We start from the raw sequence: 15,469 nt of genomic DNA on the forward strand, positions 1-15,469 counted from the left end.
TACCCAGGTGCCCACTCTTCTCAGCGAGAGGGAGGTAATGATAGCTAGAGATTCCAGTAGAAGCGTAGACTGTGGTATCCTGTTTGGGGTGATGCCTGCCTGGTGCCAAGGTTGCATGTCTCCCTGAGGAAGTGGACCCAGTTGGCATAAGACGTGTAAAGGTAGGCTGTCGATTCTCCCAAGACAGGTTAAAGAACTGGGCTCGTAGGCTTAGCAGCAGAACGTTGATGGTGACATCGGGAACTCTGCATGTGCCATGTGGGAGCCTAAGGAAACGGGAGGAGATTTAACTTGTGGTTACAGACTGGTGTGGAGCAGAGGCCTTACGATTTATGGTGTGTTGGGTGTCCTTCTAGAACAAGTGGGGATCTGTACAATCAAGTGGGGTTGCACTTGAACCAAAAGCACACCAATGCACTGCGAAAGAGTGTGAGTGGTGTAGTTGAGTATTTAAACTGGGGAACTGGGGAGCAGGGAGATTAAAACTGGTCAAGTCTGGTGGGATCAGGTATGCACAACCAGCAGGAAACCCCAAGAACGAAGTTAAAACATAGTTCAAATTCCTCATGCTCGCCTATATGGCTCTACATGGCTTGGCAACTCAGTATCTACTGTGTCTGACTCCTACTCCCCACCTCACAACCTTCATTCATCTGATTCTGGTTTCCTGTTTTTCCCCAAAGCTAGCTTACACTCTGACAGGGCCTTCTCTTTCTGTGCCCCAGAGCTGTGGAATTCTGTTCCCAACGATTTCAGAGAGTCATCTTCATGGAGCGCGTTCAAATCCAGACTCAAAACCTCCTGCTTCAGAAAGGCTTTGAGTTAATTGGTGTCTGTGTCTGCTCTTTACATCCTCTATTCCATTTCTAATCCCTTGTGTTTCCTTGTGCTAATTTTGTTGTCTCCCACGTTTGTTACTGTTTTGTTTTAACAGTTTTTTTCACTTTTCCTGTAAAGTACTTTGAAAATATACTTTCAAAGGTAAAAATATCACTTTTATAATCATTAATTTAATTTATAGAATATAATCAGAATTATTATATACTTATCATATAATTAATATTAAATCATATTAAAGAAAACAATACTTAAGTAGTTATTCCCACATGCTAGACACGTAAAGAATAATTAGTAGCATTAACTAGAGGCAAATGCACTAACTGAATTATGTGGTAGAAAACTGAAACATGGGGACAAATATAAAATTAATACGTACATACTTTTTCATAAAGATAGGGCATAAGAAGTAGTGGGGTGGGTCTATGTACGGTATCAAGAATGACCCGCTAACTGTAACTATTGAGGGTATAGGCTATTTAGCATGTATATGGGTTAAACTGGAACATAAAACTTCAAAGAGCTCATCGATAGGCTGTGCTAAAGATGGCATAATGGGCACAAATAGTAATGATAACCATAATCAGATCTCATAACAGGAATGTACAAAAACCATGCACCACTCGTATCGCATGGATGCTTTTGAGCTGCACGAAGTCACACGCGAAAGACATCCGGGTTTTTATGTAGAATATTTCCGACTAGTGCATGCTTTCATCAAAACAGAATCTGCCGGAAACATGCAGAAGTAAGAATCAGATTAATTCGGTGGGGGCGCTATTGAGAATAGAATACGAACGTCCCTTACATTTAAGAGAAGCAAGTGTATACAATTGGTTTGTTAGGCTTACGTCAGTTGTCGAACACGCTTTTGTTCTTATTTCTGTTATTGTGTGCAGTTTATAAAAGTAAGAAAAAAAATCTTACTTCCCATACCGGGAGTCGAACCCGGGCCGCCTGGGTGAAAACCAGGAATCCTAACCGCTAGACCATATGGGAGGCCGTGAGAAAGCTTTCTAAAAAAATGACTTTGTATTACATATAAGTCCAACTGTGAACGACAAAACAAGGTATCTTTATAAACAAGATCTTTATAAATACATGTATATATTAAATATTATGTTTATTTTACTCGTCAATGTAAGGTGTTATGTGCTAAACCTTAATATACTGTACTGTAACCGAGTGCCGAAAAGATTTGCAATTTGAAAATATGTCTTTTGACCCTTGACGGTTGCCGTATTTGAATGGTGTCGCTACACGAGAAGGATGGTGGAAGGCTTCCAAGTTAGAGAAGGAATTTTAGGTGTTTTATAGTTTTGAAACAGAGAAAAATCTCTGAAGATTGATTTTTTTTGTCATATTTGGTAAAAATGTAAGTATTTAAAAATGGCCTTCGGTTAAATGTCGTTTGGGGGTTAGTGTGACGTTTTGGTGACGGATCTTTAATGTTTTTTTGGCGACAGCTCCGCATTTCAGGGGTTTGTATTTATTGAACTGCGAGCGCCGACGAGAAGGTACTAGAAGGGCCAAGAAAAAGTTGGAAGGGAATATTAGAGTGAAAACTATTTTGAATTCAGAATTATAACCCTAAAAACGAACAACAAATTAAGTGGAATGTCTAAGAGATAATAATGGAACACTTTTAGATGATGAAAGGGAAATGGTCGATGTACAGTATTATGTGCATTTCACTCAGGTGTTGAGAAAGTGGAAAAACTGACAATGTGTCTCGCATTGACGAGCAGCACGCCACTCTTTAAAGATGAACAACCAGGGTCCGATGACATTTTCCCAATCAAGGAAGCAAGAAATGTTATACATACGCATTTATCAAAACTCCGTTCTCAACAGTCTAAAAAAAATCATAGAATTGTAAGATTAAATTGTAGCCACTGTGCTGCAAAACAAATATTGCCACTCTGGAACTCATTCAAAGAAGAGCAACCAGGTAACTGTTTTATGTATTGGATATAGCTTTAACCAATACAGGGCCATGGGACCAGGAAGCCAGGCAAGTTCAAACACATCTTACTTTTTTGAAAGAAAAGAATATTGAACGGAGAAGACTGTGAGAGGGCCAAATTCAAATATCCCAAATCCTAAGACACTGACAGTGTAAATCCTACAGACTCTTTTGAAATCAACTGGAGAAGAGAAACCGGTGGATTAAAGAAACATAAGATGTGCATTTAAAATGGAATATAACAGTTTTAGGAGTCTGGATTCAGCCATGTTGTCAAAGCCTTGCTTTGTTTAAGAAATATCTGGATGAGATCTTCAAGATCAGTTAGTTAGTTGCAACCAAATAAACCAAATAGCTTCCTCTCTTTTGCTACCTTTCTTGTGTTCTTACATAATACCTCAATTAAAAAAATGCCTTCCCCGTCTTTACTATGATAACATTTTTCCTCAAAGACTATGTCCTGATTTTTACATTTTCCATTATCCCAAAGTTTGTCGGATAAATTTAAGCTCAAAGGCTTATATTTCTATATTTATTGTGTTCTAAATGCTTCTTAAAATCTTTTCTTTTAACTCTTTGCAGGGCTGACTACTGGAAATCGCAGCCAAAGAAATTCTGTCAGTACTGCAAGTGTTGGATAGCTGACAACAAACCTGTAAGAATGTTGTGTCAGTTAACCTTCTGTTGAGAGAATATGTGTAGTCAGGTATTATGTAAAATAGAAATATAGCCTAGTCTTACGTGCTCTGTAAAGTGTGTAACATGCAGAAGAGACCACAATAGGTGTGCTTTTTCTGAAAAGAATGCTAAATTGGTTTTATCCTAGATGGTTTGTGTGGGTGCAATATTCACAGTGCTCATAGGGGTTTGAATTTCTTGCTGTTTTTATTTCAAAATGCACTGTTCTCTAAATTTAGTCTCCATTATCAGAAAACTACATTTTTGTTGTATTCCAAAGTGGATATTTTAGTCCTTTGTTATGCAATATCAATGGGTGAAATTAAGCAAGTGTTCATTTCATAAAATTATTCACATTTTATTTTCTGTTTCTGTTTAAAAACAAGAGTATTGAATTTCATGAAAGGGGAAAAAATCACAAAGAAAATGTCGCTGCCAAAATTAATGAGGTGGGTTGATTTCCTCTTATATATATAACACACTCATCACTTTTCCGTCAGCTGTAAATAAATGTTCATTTTAAAGATGGCTTTCATTTCTGTGTAAATAATATTTCAGAGTGATGTATCAGTACTTCATATTCTTTCACATTGAGGGTCAAGCTATAGTGTGTGTTACAACTCATGGTGTCAGATATCTAACATAAAAAAATGATTCAAGTGTGCAACACTGAAACTTTTGTAGGTTTATTTTAAATGTACTGCTTTGAGTCTACTGTAGATGGCAGGGTTGCCAACAGAAAGATTAATGTGCATGCAGCACATCTTTTTATACTTCAGTGGAGATAAGGTCCCTGCTTTTAAGTACACCCATGGAAAAAAGTTGACACAAGCAGGACCTTCACCATTTCCTATGTTCTGCAGATCAAGAAGAAAAGCACTGAAAAAGCAAAGCAGGAGGAGCGAATGTCTAAAGAATTTGAAGCTATGGAAGAAGCAGCTTTGAAAGCTTACCAAGAAGACCTTAAAAGACTAGGAGTTGACTCGGGTAAGCTCTGTAAATACCAGTGAACTCAAAGTGAAGTGACAGAAAGTACTGTAAATATACAGCATGGCTTCCAGTGTGCCAAGAAGAAGGACTGGGGGGAAAAGTGGGAAAACAGAAAGAAGCCTTAAACGTCATGTTAGTCTGACTGTGTCATAGCATTGCTGACATAGCTGTTAATGTACAGTACTTGTAGAGAAACTATAGAAAAATAGATTTTTCAAGAAAGGTTGTCCAAAGGCAAACCTTACAACAAAAGTGGTTGTTAAACAAGAAAAGAAGGCTTTTCCTTTAAAGAAAATGTATATTTGATATATTACCTTTTCTGTCCCCTGGAAGCGTGGTGTAATTAAGGTCAGATTAATTAAAAGTCTTTGTTTTTAAAATTGCAACAATATGTCATCTTTATAAAGTGTTTCATATTTATAGCTGTTCCATCAATTCTGAGTTGATGTGTATATTGTTGTACTAAAACACTGGTTCTGCTGATTATGTGTGTTTAGAATCAAAGGCTGCAGAACCACGGCGTGAACCGCATCGTGAACCGCGGCATGAACCGCGTCGAGACCCGCGTCGAGACCCACGTCGTGAACGGGCAGAAAAGAGGGCTTCAGGTGCAGGCAGTGGTGGTGAGGGTGACTGGGTCGAAGCAGTTACCGATGATGGCTACACCTACTACTACAACAGCGTGACAGGAGGTAGGCGACGGCATCAGATTGGTCGATTATTTTCTGAAGGCAAGTAGATAAAGATAAACATGTCCAGCAAAAAGGCTCATTAATAACAGAATTAAAAAGTAGAAAAGAATTTTAAACAATAATGACTTGTTCCTAATCCTGTTTTAAATTTCTTAGTCTGCTTAGATCATAAAAAAAAACAATTATAAATTGTAAGTGTGTCCTGTTTCAGTTCCTGCGCATTGTGACTTTAATTTTATGGATTATTGTAAAATAGTAGGTGGGGTATCACTGATTTAATGAATATAGTATTTCTTATGACTAATGCATACATTATGACTACGAGTTCTGTAATGCATTTGAACTGTTGAATAGTACATCAAAATTAAAAAAGGTGCAGTGCAGGTAGCTGAAAGGCGTTATCACACATCAGTGAAGATGTGGCTTAGCAGACAAAATTACAATGTGTAATGTGCTTTGGGAAGTAATTATAATAAGCCCATGTGACAGAATGTGGAAGTGGATCGTTTTGGGTATTTTGTGTCAGAAAACATGAGATTGTTTAGATGTTTTGCCTGTCCAAGTTTGTTTAGGAGGAAGGATGCATTTGGGGTTTGCATCCGTGTGTAGATCAGTTTAATTCTATTCAAACTGAGATCTGAATTCCACTCAGACTGAGAAACCTCCGCTCTTTATTTCAGAGTCACGGTGGGACAAACCAGAGCAGTTTCAAGAACGAACAGGAATCGCAGAGGTACATTTAGTTCTACTCTGTAAAAGCTGACATCGTTGTTTACAATGTTTGAGAAGTATTGAAAGTAAAATCAGTTGTGGTAAATCAGTCTTGTTCATCCACCCCTTTATCTGTTTTCATTCTTTTTACCCTGGTGAAGGTAATTGTTCAGCTTGATATTATTGGACGGCCTTTGTCAAAAGTGCTTTTTTGAGATATTTATTGACTACGGGTAACAAGGTGTAACTCTTTTTAGAAAACAACTAGCTGCCCATGGATTGAAGCCTTGAGTCCAGAGGGATATACTTACTATTATAACACAGTGAGCGGTGGTAAGTATCGGTGTTCATCAAGTTTCTGAATTGATTCTAACAACTGGAATTCTATTCTGTTGCTTCAGTTTGAGTTATTCTTTTTAGAGGGAGTTGCTTTAATAATTCCAGAAATTAGAAAGATCTTTAAGAGGGAATTGATACATTTTTTTACCATAAATTGATTTTTCTTCTACATTTGTTAAGACCAATAAATGTAATTTGGATAACTTTGAAGTTTATCTGGAAGAAAGGTGCCTTAAATGTGGATGGAATGACGGTGAAGTTTAAAATTAAAGAGCACATTACACTTCACACTGTACTGACATCTCCAATGGGCTATTTTTTGTGTGCAGATCCAAAATAGATAATAGGTGTGCTTATTCCACCTTTAAAGCAAATGTTTTCTGTTTCAGACTTCTGTTGTTAAATTCTTTTTCTGAATGAGATCTTTAGGAAAACTTTTGGTTGATGAAGCAATTTAGGAAGCTTTAAAGAGAGCCATTTGATGAGTGGAAGCATTTTTGGCAGATGTCACATTCTCTGCCTGTTTGAATGTGTTGTGGTTTGTAAAGTGTGAAAGAGCCAGGTCCGTTGACACATGATGTCCGTTATCCGCAGAGTCCACTTGGGAGAAGCCAGAGGACTACACCCCAAATGAAGCTGAGGTTGGGAGCAGTGTGCCGGCCGAAGGCCAGGAGAAACCTCCCTCCCCTGAGTCTGGGGCCTCATCTGAGGAAAATGGGGCTTGTGAGGGAGAAGGTGACTCAGAACGGCTGGAGACTCTAGAAGAACCCCAAAAGCCCAAGATCAGTTTCAGAGTAAGACGCCCACCAGCACCTGAAAATCTTACACCTCTTTTCCACTGGCCACTGTGAGGCTCAGACAGCTGCCTGCATTTGCAGCAGGTCCAGCCTGCCTGAGAAGTAGATACAATGCAGCCGAGGTCAAACAGGACCCTCTAACAGTTAGAATTGACTGAGACAAATACAGTTAAGAATTGTATTATAATGGGACATCACTAGGTTTAAACCTTTTTTTTCTGGCTGTCCTTTGTCACATATTGCAGTACTACATTCTGGTTTGTGGATGGTGTCCTAAGTTGTCCGTTTGGGGGAAAAAAAAACAAGATTACAAACCTTAAGATTACAAGAGGAATTCTTTTTTGATTCACATACACCATCCTCCTCACCAATTTTACATCACTTTCAATGTGAAGAAAAGGTTTTGCTATAAGTTGCAGGTGTGGCTGAAAGGAGACAGGAGTAACCTCCAGATGATAATACAGATATTTTAACCTTTTTCCTGCTGTGTTTAATTTGTGAATGACAGGATTTATCTTTTTACAAGGACCTAAATCTTTTTTTAAGCACCTTGTTACAGCTCTGTGTGATACTTTTACAAGTACTTACACACTCAGTATTTTCCGTTTTCTTACCATCTCTGAACCAGTATTCAGTAATGGCATTCACCATGACTATTAATGTTGCAATGAAGTCCGACAAATCCAACAATTTTCTTTCGGAATCTGTACTGAGGATCCCTCTGTCTGAACCACTTGGGGCTCCAATACAACATAGCAGACAAAACAGTGACAGACCACTTTGGGTGACTCTGTAGTTCAGAACATCCTTAAATCCTTAAACAGCCTGACTGAGGTGATTAGTCAAAGTGAAGAAAGAACAAAAATGCAGTAGTGGCTGTAGTGGAGCACAGAGCTATCTTTTGTAGGATCCAGAGAATATGTACTGCCAAGTATTTGATACCAGGTTTTGAACCAGTTAAAACCACAATCATTTCAGTGAGAAAAGCATCAATACTTACCTGTGTAAATTAGATTGCCTGCTATCTTTCAGTTTAATATGAAATCGTCTGCAAGTTCTCGAAAAAATCATTGCTCCTAAATAAGTGTTTATTTCTAGAACCTATCTAGGCCACTATAATCTGTCCCATTTTGGAATTAGCCAGTGACACTGTACCTTTATAACCTTTGTACACTTCGTAAAGGCCATTCGTGTAAAGTACTCCCAATTTGTCTCCTTTCATTCCAAATAGAGGAGAAATCCAGCGGAAGAGGAGAGCAACTTATTGGAGGAGATGGGTGAACCAGAGGAAAAAGAGAAGGAAGCCCAGGAAAAGGAGACAGAGGAGACTTCATCTCCAGAACCGGAGCAGAGACAGAATAAAGTGACTACGAAGGCAAATCCATATGGAGAATGGGAACAGATAGAGCAGGAGGAAGATCCATAGTAAGTTCGGGAGAACTTGACCAAATGCAGTAATGTACAAGCAAAAGGGAACATATGTTTGTGGAATACATTTTCTAACTTTGTTTGGAGTATTTTGATGTCAGATTTTCAGAATACCTAGGAGCTAATATTGTAACATAGTTATTTACCCTTTGAAAAGTTTTTTTTTTCTAAATATAAGTCAGAAACATATGTTCTAAAAGGAAAAAAAATGTATATGTGATAAATGATAAGTGAATTTATGCCCCTAGTGTCTAAAAACACGGATAAGTGTACTTTAGGAGTATCAAAGTGTCTTCAATGGGGGAAAAAAACTCCCAAACCATACAGGGTGGATAAAACAGTGCAATAGTGTGTATAAAATCTGAGCTCAGTATTTGAAAAGCTAAGGGAAAAGCACATAGGTTTGTTTAATGTTTTTACTTCCTGTCTGAAGAGTGGGAAATGGGCAAATTGTGAGGTTTATTACTTAATATTCAGGTAGTGTATGGAGAAACATTATTGTAGATGGACTTGCCGAACTGACCTTGTTGTACTGCAGTAGCTCTGTTATACCTGCACTTTGACAACACTTTCTCCTGCTGAATTCACCTGGAGCTGCAGGTGCCATGAAGACTCTGTAAAAGACTGCGCGGAGGGCTCTCCTGTTTTCCAGGAAAGAGAGCTTGGTTCAGGAACAGCCTGTCGTCTCTGCTTGCTCCCACACATTTCCTCGCCTTGACTTTCTTCCTGTTCTCCCCCCCCACAGCGAGCAGGTGGACCTGCAGCTTCCCCAGACGGAGGGATTGCCCTCAGCAGCCGTGGCCTCAGAAGTCCCTTCTGAGCCGAAACTGAAATTCAAAGAGCGGACTATCACCTCCCTTGGCGGTGACGCTGGAGAGGACGTGGCCTTCAAGAGGAGGAAGCTGGAGAATGGCAAGTCCCGGAACCTGCGGCAGAGGGGAGGAGACGACTGAGCCTCCTGCGCAGAGTGATGGGCGTGAAAGGGCATACCGAATACCGATTAACGGACTGTGTTTAAGGGAAGAAAATCGCGTGGCAGCTGACACCTGGTCTGCCTCTGGAAATCTGGACTGTTTGTAAAATGTGTGTAGTTGATTCCTTGCGGAGCTGTGTACTGGCACTGTGTGTGATGTGAAGTTACATTATAGACCTTTCACAGTACTCATAATAGTTCTTATTCCTTGCATAATTAGGACAGCTGTTGCAAAGTGACACTATGGTTTTATATGACTCCATCTTCCTGATGGACTGTTTTTAATTCTTAACCTTTTCTGTGTTTTGCAATCAGCGGGCCTGTGGATGTGTTATTGTAATGTTATGCTTTTAACTTGAAATCAAGAGCTATTCAAGTATGTGCGTTTGCCTGAGGAAGAATCTCTCTTGTCATCCTAGAACAAAGTTTCAAAATCTTCCCTTCTTTTTCATGTTTGGTAATAGGCTCCGTTTCCGACTTTAGCTGTGAACTTGCTCCATAGTGTGCTGTTGTTGTCTGTTGTATTAATTTGGGGGGAGCTGATTTGAAAATCGGAGCAGTTTGTCAATAAACATTTTGACACATTTGATCACTGGCCCACAGAGCTGTTTTTTTCCTACTCATACTGAGTCGTGTGACTAATGAAATTGGGGTGCATTTTGATATCAAGGTTATTGTGAATTATCACAAGCAGTCCAGCAGACAAGAATGTGTGAAGAGAAATCAGAGCAAGAAATGATGTAGTCAAAATGCATTTGCTTGGTGATGTATGGAGATGTTTCTCTAGTGATGCTACATTTTTATGTTGAATTCAAATGACACATAACTTGATGGAACAATGTGGGTGTTTCATTCATATGTAGTTTGCATAAATGCAATTGCTTTTGGGCAGAAATGCTATTCCAAGAAATGTCTTTTTTTTATCCAATATTTGTCACTGTACAACAGTGAGCCAATTTACTTGCATTTATTACATTCTACAGTAATTTACATCTGTGTGTCGCAAGGAAGTTTGCCTTTTTTGATTAAGCTGACGTGTCTTTTACAATTTGTTTTATCCACTGTACTTTGTGAAACCCTTCAACATTTTAGCTAGCCTAAAGGGCGTAACAGGCCCTTAAAACAATCGGAAGCTTTTGCTAAAGGTTTGCAAGCAAGCCAGTTGTGATTCTTCTGGTAAGATATCAGGCTGGTGTTTCGGAGCATTGTGATAGAATAAGGGTTCAGGAAACACTCATACAGTAATGTCATGTCATTTCTTGATAACATGTACCAAGTGAAGATAAATAAAATATTTTCAAATATAGTGTGTAAAATGTTGCATGTGATAAATGTTAGAGTTGTTGACCCTGACAGTATCATGACATATAGTGTGGTCAGAATAGGTCAGTACTCCACTGAAGGTAATGGGGTTGACAGACATTCAGAACTTTCATTAATTATTTTAATTTTTAACAGACCAGAGCTTTGTTGTAGTTACTTGCATGGTAACAAGGTTTCTATCCCATTTGAGATGACTTGGTTAGTTCTCCCAGGAAGCTCCATGTGTCTCTGTGCTTCTTCAGTTCTCAAGAGGTGAGTCTTTTGAATGTATTCCTCTGTACTTTCTTATAGCGTTGTATAAAATTTTAATAACAAATGGTACTATTAAAATTTAAAGTGAATGTTTCTGATGAGAATTCAATCTGTACCAATTTCCCTTCAAAGTTAAGAGTTGAAGAACACTGCAGGTTAGTAGTGAAGTACTGTAGTGAGAATTCACTGTAATTGTGTAATAACATTACCTGTGAATGTGGTTTGTAGAGATGTAATTTTTTAAACGTAACGTAATAGTTGTTCTTTTTTTCTGATTTCCATGATAGTGAGTAAACGAGTGTTTTTTCCCCTGAAGTGTGGGTGAAAAATGCCAAACAAAGCTCAAGAGGTAAGTGGCCCGCTGCTTAAATTATGTTACTGTTTTCATCTTGGAAAATCTGGGTTTTGTGGGACCCCTGTTGGCTAAAATCTCCCTGATCAAATGGCATTATTAGAGCTTTCTACATACATTCATCATGTCCTCGGCAATTGCTCAGCTGGTGGGTAGTGTACCTTCTGAGACAGAGCTCCAGGAAACCAGATAGTGACTATGCAGGATACTTTGATCACTATTTCCATGTAATAAAATTTCATGTACAAAATATTTCATGGTGAAATACTGTTTCCCTATTAAACATTCTTTGTTGTACATACAGTATTGTGGTTGTTGTATTGATTTTGTGGAAAAACATTTAATTCACAATAAGCAACTTATGTGTTTAAAGTTGATACAGGTAATAAAAATGAACTTCCTTTAGATACAGTAAAAATCTTTCATGAACCTGCCAGAGAAAATTTTATTTTCTTAATGTGGCCCACCCTGCCATGTGACTCTACCAACAGTGACAACAATTTGAACGATTGACATTTGATTCATTAGTGCATTCAACATTTTAAAACAAAATTTATACTTGTTTATTTTCCTTTCTTTTTTACCATTTATTTTATTTTACTATATTTAAAATGTGGAGTGAATAACTACAGTATAAAGAATTTATATTTATGGAAAAAACATCCAATCCAAGCTCCCTGAGCCCCAGCGGTACCTAATATCCTCAGACAACTGCATTGCCGCCAGGGAAATTATTGGGAGGTATACAGTAAGTTCTTTGATCTAGTAAATAATGAAGCTACATTTATTTGAGTGCAGGATGCTGTAATTAACTTGAAGTCTGTTCAAGATCTCTCCAAACAACTTGGTTTTGAATGGACAATCATTGCGTATGAGCTGGGCTTCACCAGGGCAGAAGTCAGGCAGTTCCATGCCGCAGCAGTGGAGAAGAAAGCCCAGGCACGCAGAATGCTGGAGTGCTGGTATGTCATTCTTTCATTCTTTTGAGTTTCCCTCCATTCCCTCAGTCCTGAGTAAATCGTGCACTGTGAACCATTGATTGGCTCACTGTAACTTTTTTGGTGTAGAGCATTCTGCAGAACCACCTACAATATTTCTATAGTTTGCTGGGACAGATTTTGCCTTTTAATTTAAACTCCTGTATTTTCATGGAAACGTTAACAACATGCCATGAGAGCTCGTATACAGTGTTACATATTGCAAATGTACATTTATATTGCAGATCTGTGTAGCTTTTTTTAGCCAGAAATTATTAACTTCATTTGTATTTTGGGTTGGTGCAAGATGACATTTAAAACGCAGTTTCTAATAAAACACCGTCCTCTCTTTCTACATGAAAAACATTCTGGTGCTGCTCCTTGCAGATAGTACCGCAACAGGCATGTGTTCAGCAGATATACTGTTGCCACACCACGCCTAGACTGGGGAGTTTTAATGTAAAGCACTCCTATTTTTATCTGCAATTTTTGTTTTCAAATTGTAGCCTTTTGTACAAAAAGTACATTATTTTCACTGAAATTGCATACTGAAGCAATAGAGCGTGTTACAACAGTTGATTTGGTCTAACCTACTAAACACATTGCTCCATTTTTCTAAAGGGATCACAACATGACAGGCATTTTAATATCTTCTTTCAGTGTGTAAAATATGTGGGATAAATTGTGTAAAGAGACTTTGTTACATTACTGTACAACTGGTCACAAAAAATAATTGCAGTATACAGTAATAGTCATATATTTTGCATAGATTTGTATTTGTTTGTCATATGATCGTAGTCATTATTAAATGATTTAAAAATATTTTTATAGTGAGATTTGTAAAATAAATCATCACCCAATACTTATTTGTATCTGGAGAGGTGAAGTTGTGGAGGCTTGTGTTACAGTCCTAGAATTTTAATGAAGTTTGAGTCCGGGGTGTATGGACAAGGACAATTGAATGCAGCAATGTAACAGTTCCCTACACCTATTGTTATTAAGGGCAGTGGCTTTTGGTAATGATGATGACATAGAAAACTTGAGATGAAGATATATTTTTAAAGGATTTGGAACCTTCTCTTTGTTTCATTGAACTTCAAAGAAGGAAATTTGACTTTCTTTCGTCTTTGTCCAATAACGGCACCCCCCTGTTATTGGCGCCACTTAGCACCAAAAGACGCTTTGAGAGTTGAGAGCTGAGTTTCCACGCAGGTACGAGAGGTCGTGGAACAAGCTGAACAAGACGAAGCTCCTACAGGATGCTCTGGAGAGGGCAGGCCGCAAGGACCTGGCCGACATACTGCGCTGCCTGCACTGGGGGCATCAGAAACTCAGCAACCGAGTGGAGCTGCCCTCCGCCTTCCCCTTCCTCATCACTGTCCACAAAACCATCAACAACAGGCAGGGTCTGAAGAAAATCAATGAGCTCAGTCGCTAGTACTCCTCAACCACTCCTTAAACCTGGGCCTGGCTGTTTCTTGAGAGTTATTTGTTTAGTTCAAAGAGCAGTGTGTATCAGTTTAGTGTGTATACAAAAGATCTACAATATACACGTGGCCCACATTTGGTTATTTGTTAAAAAATTACTACTGGTATTCTTGGCAAACCCATATGCTGTAGTTTTCCATACTTTTACTGTAGTTTAAACACTGGGGCGGCCAAGGTGGTTTATTGAAATAGTCCAAAACACCTCTTTCTTGAAATGGCATAGACAGTATGAACAGCATGAACTTTACTGAACATCTCTAGCTGTTACTCTTTCTGCAATAAATGATTTGTGTATATTACAGTGTGTGGGAGTTTCCTTGCTACTGAATGTTTTGAAAAATGTTGAAGATGATTGTAATTCGTAATGATTTTAATAGCACAGCAGAAATCCATTCTAATCTTTAACAAAAATTAATTCAGCATTAGCTATTCCAGGTAATGTTTTCAAGAACTTCCTTAAACTATCCCATTTCCCTGTGAATTTCCCCAGCCTCCATAATGATGGCAGTGTTTCAGCTGTAAAATGACTGATTTCCTTCATTGTATTTTGTCAGTGCAGAAGCAAATGTTCATGTGGTTTCTTGTCTTTGCGTTTTTCATATATTCTTGAGTCACGAATGATGAGCCAGCAGTTGTCAATAAGTATTAATTCCTTGCATTTCTATAGCAATTTTCATGCCTAAAGACCCAAAAACACCATGTATGAAGGGAGCCACTTCAGCCACTGCTGGCACGTGGCATCCATTCTGTACCATCACCTCCAGGACAAAACAGTTCAGGTGAAATTATCAAGCGCGTCACCAATTGCACTAAGGGGGAGATTAGGTAGGCTAGACAGTAGAGGTTCAGAATTTAATTCAGGCAGTTCACCTACTCTTTCAAACGGTACCGAAGGATCTTTAGAGACTAAATAGTCACCAATAGCAATAGTGAAATAGTGCATGGTCTTATCCAAAGGGTGGCACGTCCTGTAGGACAGTGATTCTTGTCTGCATACTGGGGCTTCAATCCATCCATCTTCTAACCACATTATCCAGTACAGGGTCGCTGGAGAGCTGGAGCCCATCCCTGCAAATAACAGGTGCAAGGCAGGCTACATCCTGGACAGGGTGCCAGTCCATTGCAGGGTAGACATAGACATGAACCCAAATCAGGACCCATTTTCATAGAAGTCAAATAACCTACCAGTATTTCTTTGATTTTGGGGAGGAAAGCAGAGCACTGTGGAAACCCCTGTGACCACAGGAGAAAAATACAATCTCCATGCAGATATCACCCCAGGTCTGGAATTGTACCTGGGACCCCAGCTCTGTGAGACAGGAATGATACCCACTGGGTTACAGTGCTGCCCCATACTAGGTTATTGGTTTGGAAATTCTTATGCAGGAAGAAGGATTTCTCCTACTAGCCTACAAACACTGCTGGAAGCAGCTATATAGCAGCGATGACTTTCACATTAAGAACTGAAAATTGCTTTTTAGGTCATTTCTAATTAAAGAACCTACATATTACTTTGACATTAATCCATTCTGAACATCTGTTGAAAATGCAAATCTCCATTGTCAAGCTTTTAAAAAGCCGTTGTTGTTTTTTTTCTAATATGTTGGGGCTAGATTGCAGTTCAAGAAATTTCACATAAAGAATGCAGGCGTGTCATGAAAAAATA

General features: G+C 38.7%; 2 protein-coding genes and 1 non-coding gene across 4 annotated transcripts; 2 read left to right on the plus strand and 1 right to left on the minus strand.

The window, feature by feature from the left end:
* Positions 1-1,764: 1,764 nt before the first annotated feature.
* Positions 1,765-1,836, minus strand: trnae-uuc (transfer RNA glutamic acid (anticodon UUC)). Its single transcript has one exon. It is a non-coding gene; the product is annotated as a tRNA-Glu (tRNA).
* A 219-nt stretch (positions 1,837-2,055) lies between these two features.
* Positions 2,056-10,000, plus strand: wbp4 (WW domain binding protein 4). 2 transcript variants are annotated; one of them, XM_088602306.1, is made up of 10 exons: positions 2,056-2,212; positions 3,386-3,458; positions 3,868-3,930; positions 4,345-4,468; positions 4,969-5,202; positions 5,844-5,896; positions 6,132-6,207; positions 6,808-7,007; positions 8,242-8,435; positions 9,184-10,000. In XM_088602306.1, coding segments are annotated over exons 1-10 (1,227 nt in total). In that variant the 5' UTR covers positions 2,056-2,210; the 3' UTR covers positions 9,392-10,000. The 2 variants fall into 2 exon arrangements, with proteins under 2 accessions (XP_088458432.1, XP_088458434.1); XM_088602308.1 differs by having other exon boundaries at positions 2,057-2,212; positions 4,969-5,163.
* A 148-nt stretch (positions 10,001-10,148) lies between these two features.
* On the plus strand, positions 10,149-14,102 carry LOC148676086 (uncharacterized). Its single transcript, XM_088602309.1, has 3 exons — positions 10,149-11,335; positions 12,137-12,300; positions 13,528-14,102. The coding sequence occupies exons 1-3, from the start codon at positions 11,315-11,317 to the stop codon at positions 13,751-13,753; spliced, it is 411 nt and encodes a 136-aa protein (XP_088458435.1). The 5' UTR covers positions 10,149-11,314; the 3' UTR covers positions 13,754-14,102.
* The last annotated feature ends 1,367 nt before the right edge of the window (positions 14,103-15,469 follow it).

The sequence above is a fragment of the Lepisosteus platostomus genome, chromosome 2 (genome assembly GCF_059453375.1).
Source record: "Lepisosteus platostomus isolate fLepPlt1 chromosome 2, fLepPlt1.hap1, whole genome shotgun sequence".
Classification (NCBI taxonomy): domain Eukaryota; kingdom Metazoa; phylum Chordata; class Actinopteri; order Semionotiformes; family Lepisosteidae; genus Lepisosteus; species Lepisosteus platostomus.

Coding starts and splice junctions, on each gene's coding strand:
- wbp4 (XM_088602306.1), top strand. Junction 5,897..6,131: donor AACGAACAGGAATCGCAGAG/GTACATTTAGTT, acceptor AACTCTTTTTAG/AAAACAACTAGCTGCCCATG. Junction 8,436..9,183: donor GAGCAGGAGGAAGATCCATA/GTAAGTTCGGGA, acceptor CCCCCCCCACAG/CGAGCAGGTGGACCTGCAGC.
- LOC148676086 (XM_088602309.1), top strand. CDS start 11,315: ATGCCAAACAAAGCTCAAGAG. Junction 11,336..12,136: donor TGCCAAACAAAGCTCAAGAG/GTAAGTGGCCCG, acceptor ATTTGAGTGCAG/GATGCTGTAATTAACTTGAA. Junction 12,301..13,527: donor CGCAGAATGCTGGAGTGCTG/GTATGTCATTCT, acceptor GTTTCCACGCAG/GTACGAGAGGTCGTGGAACA.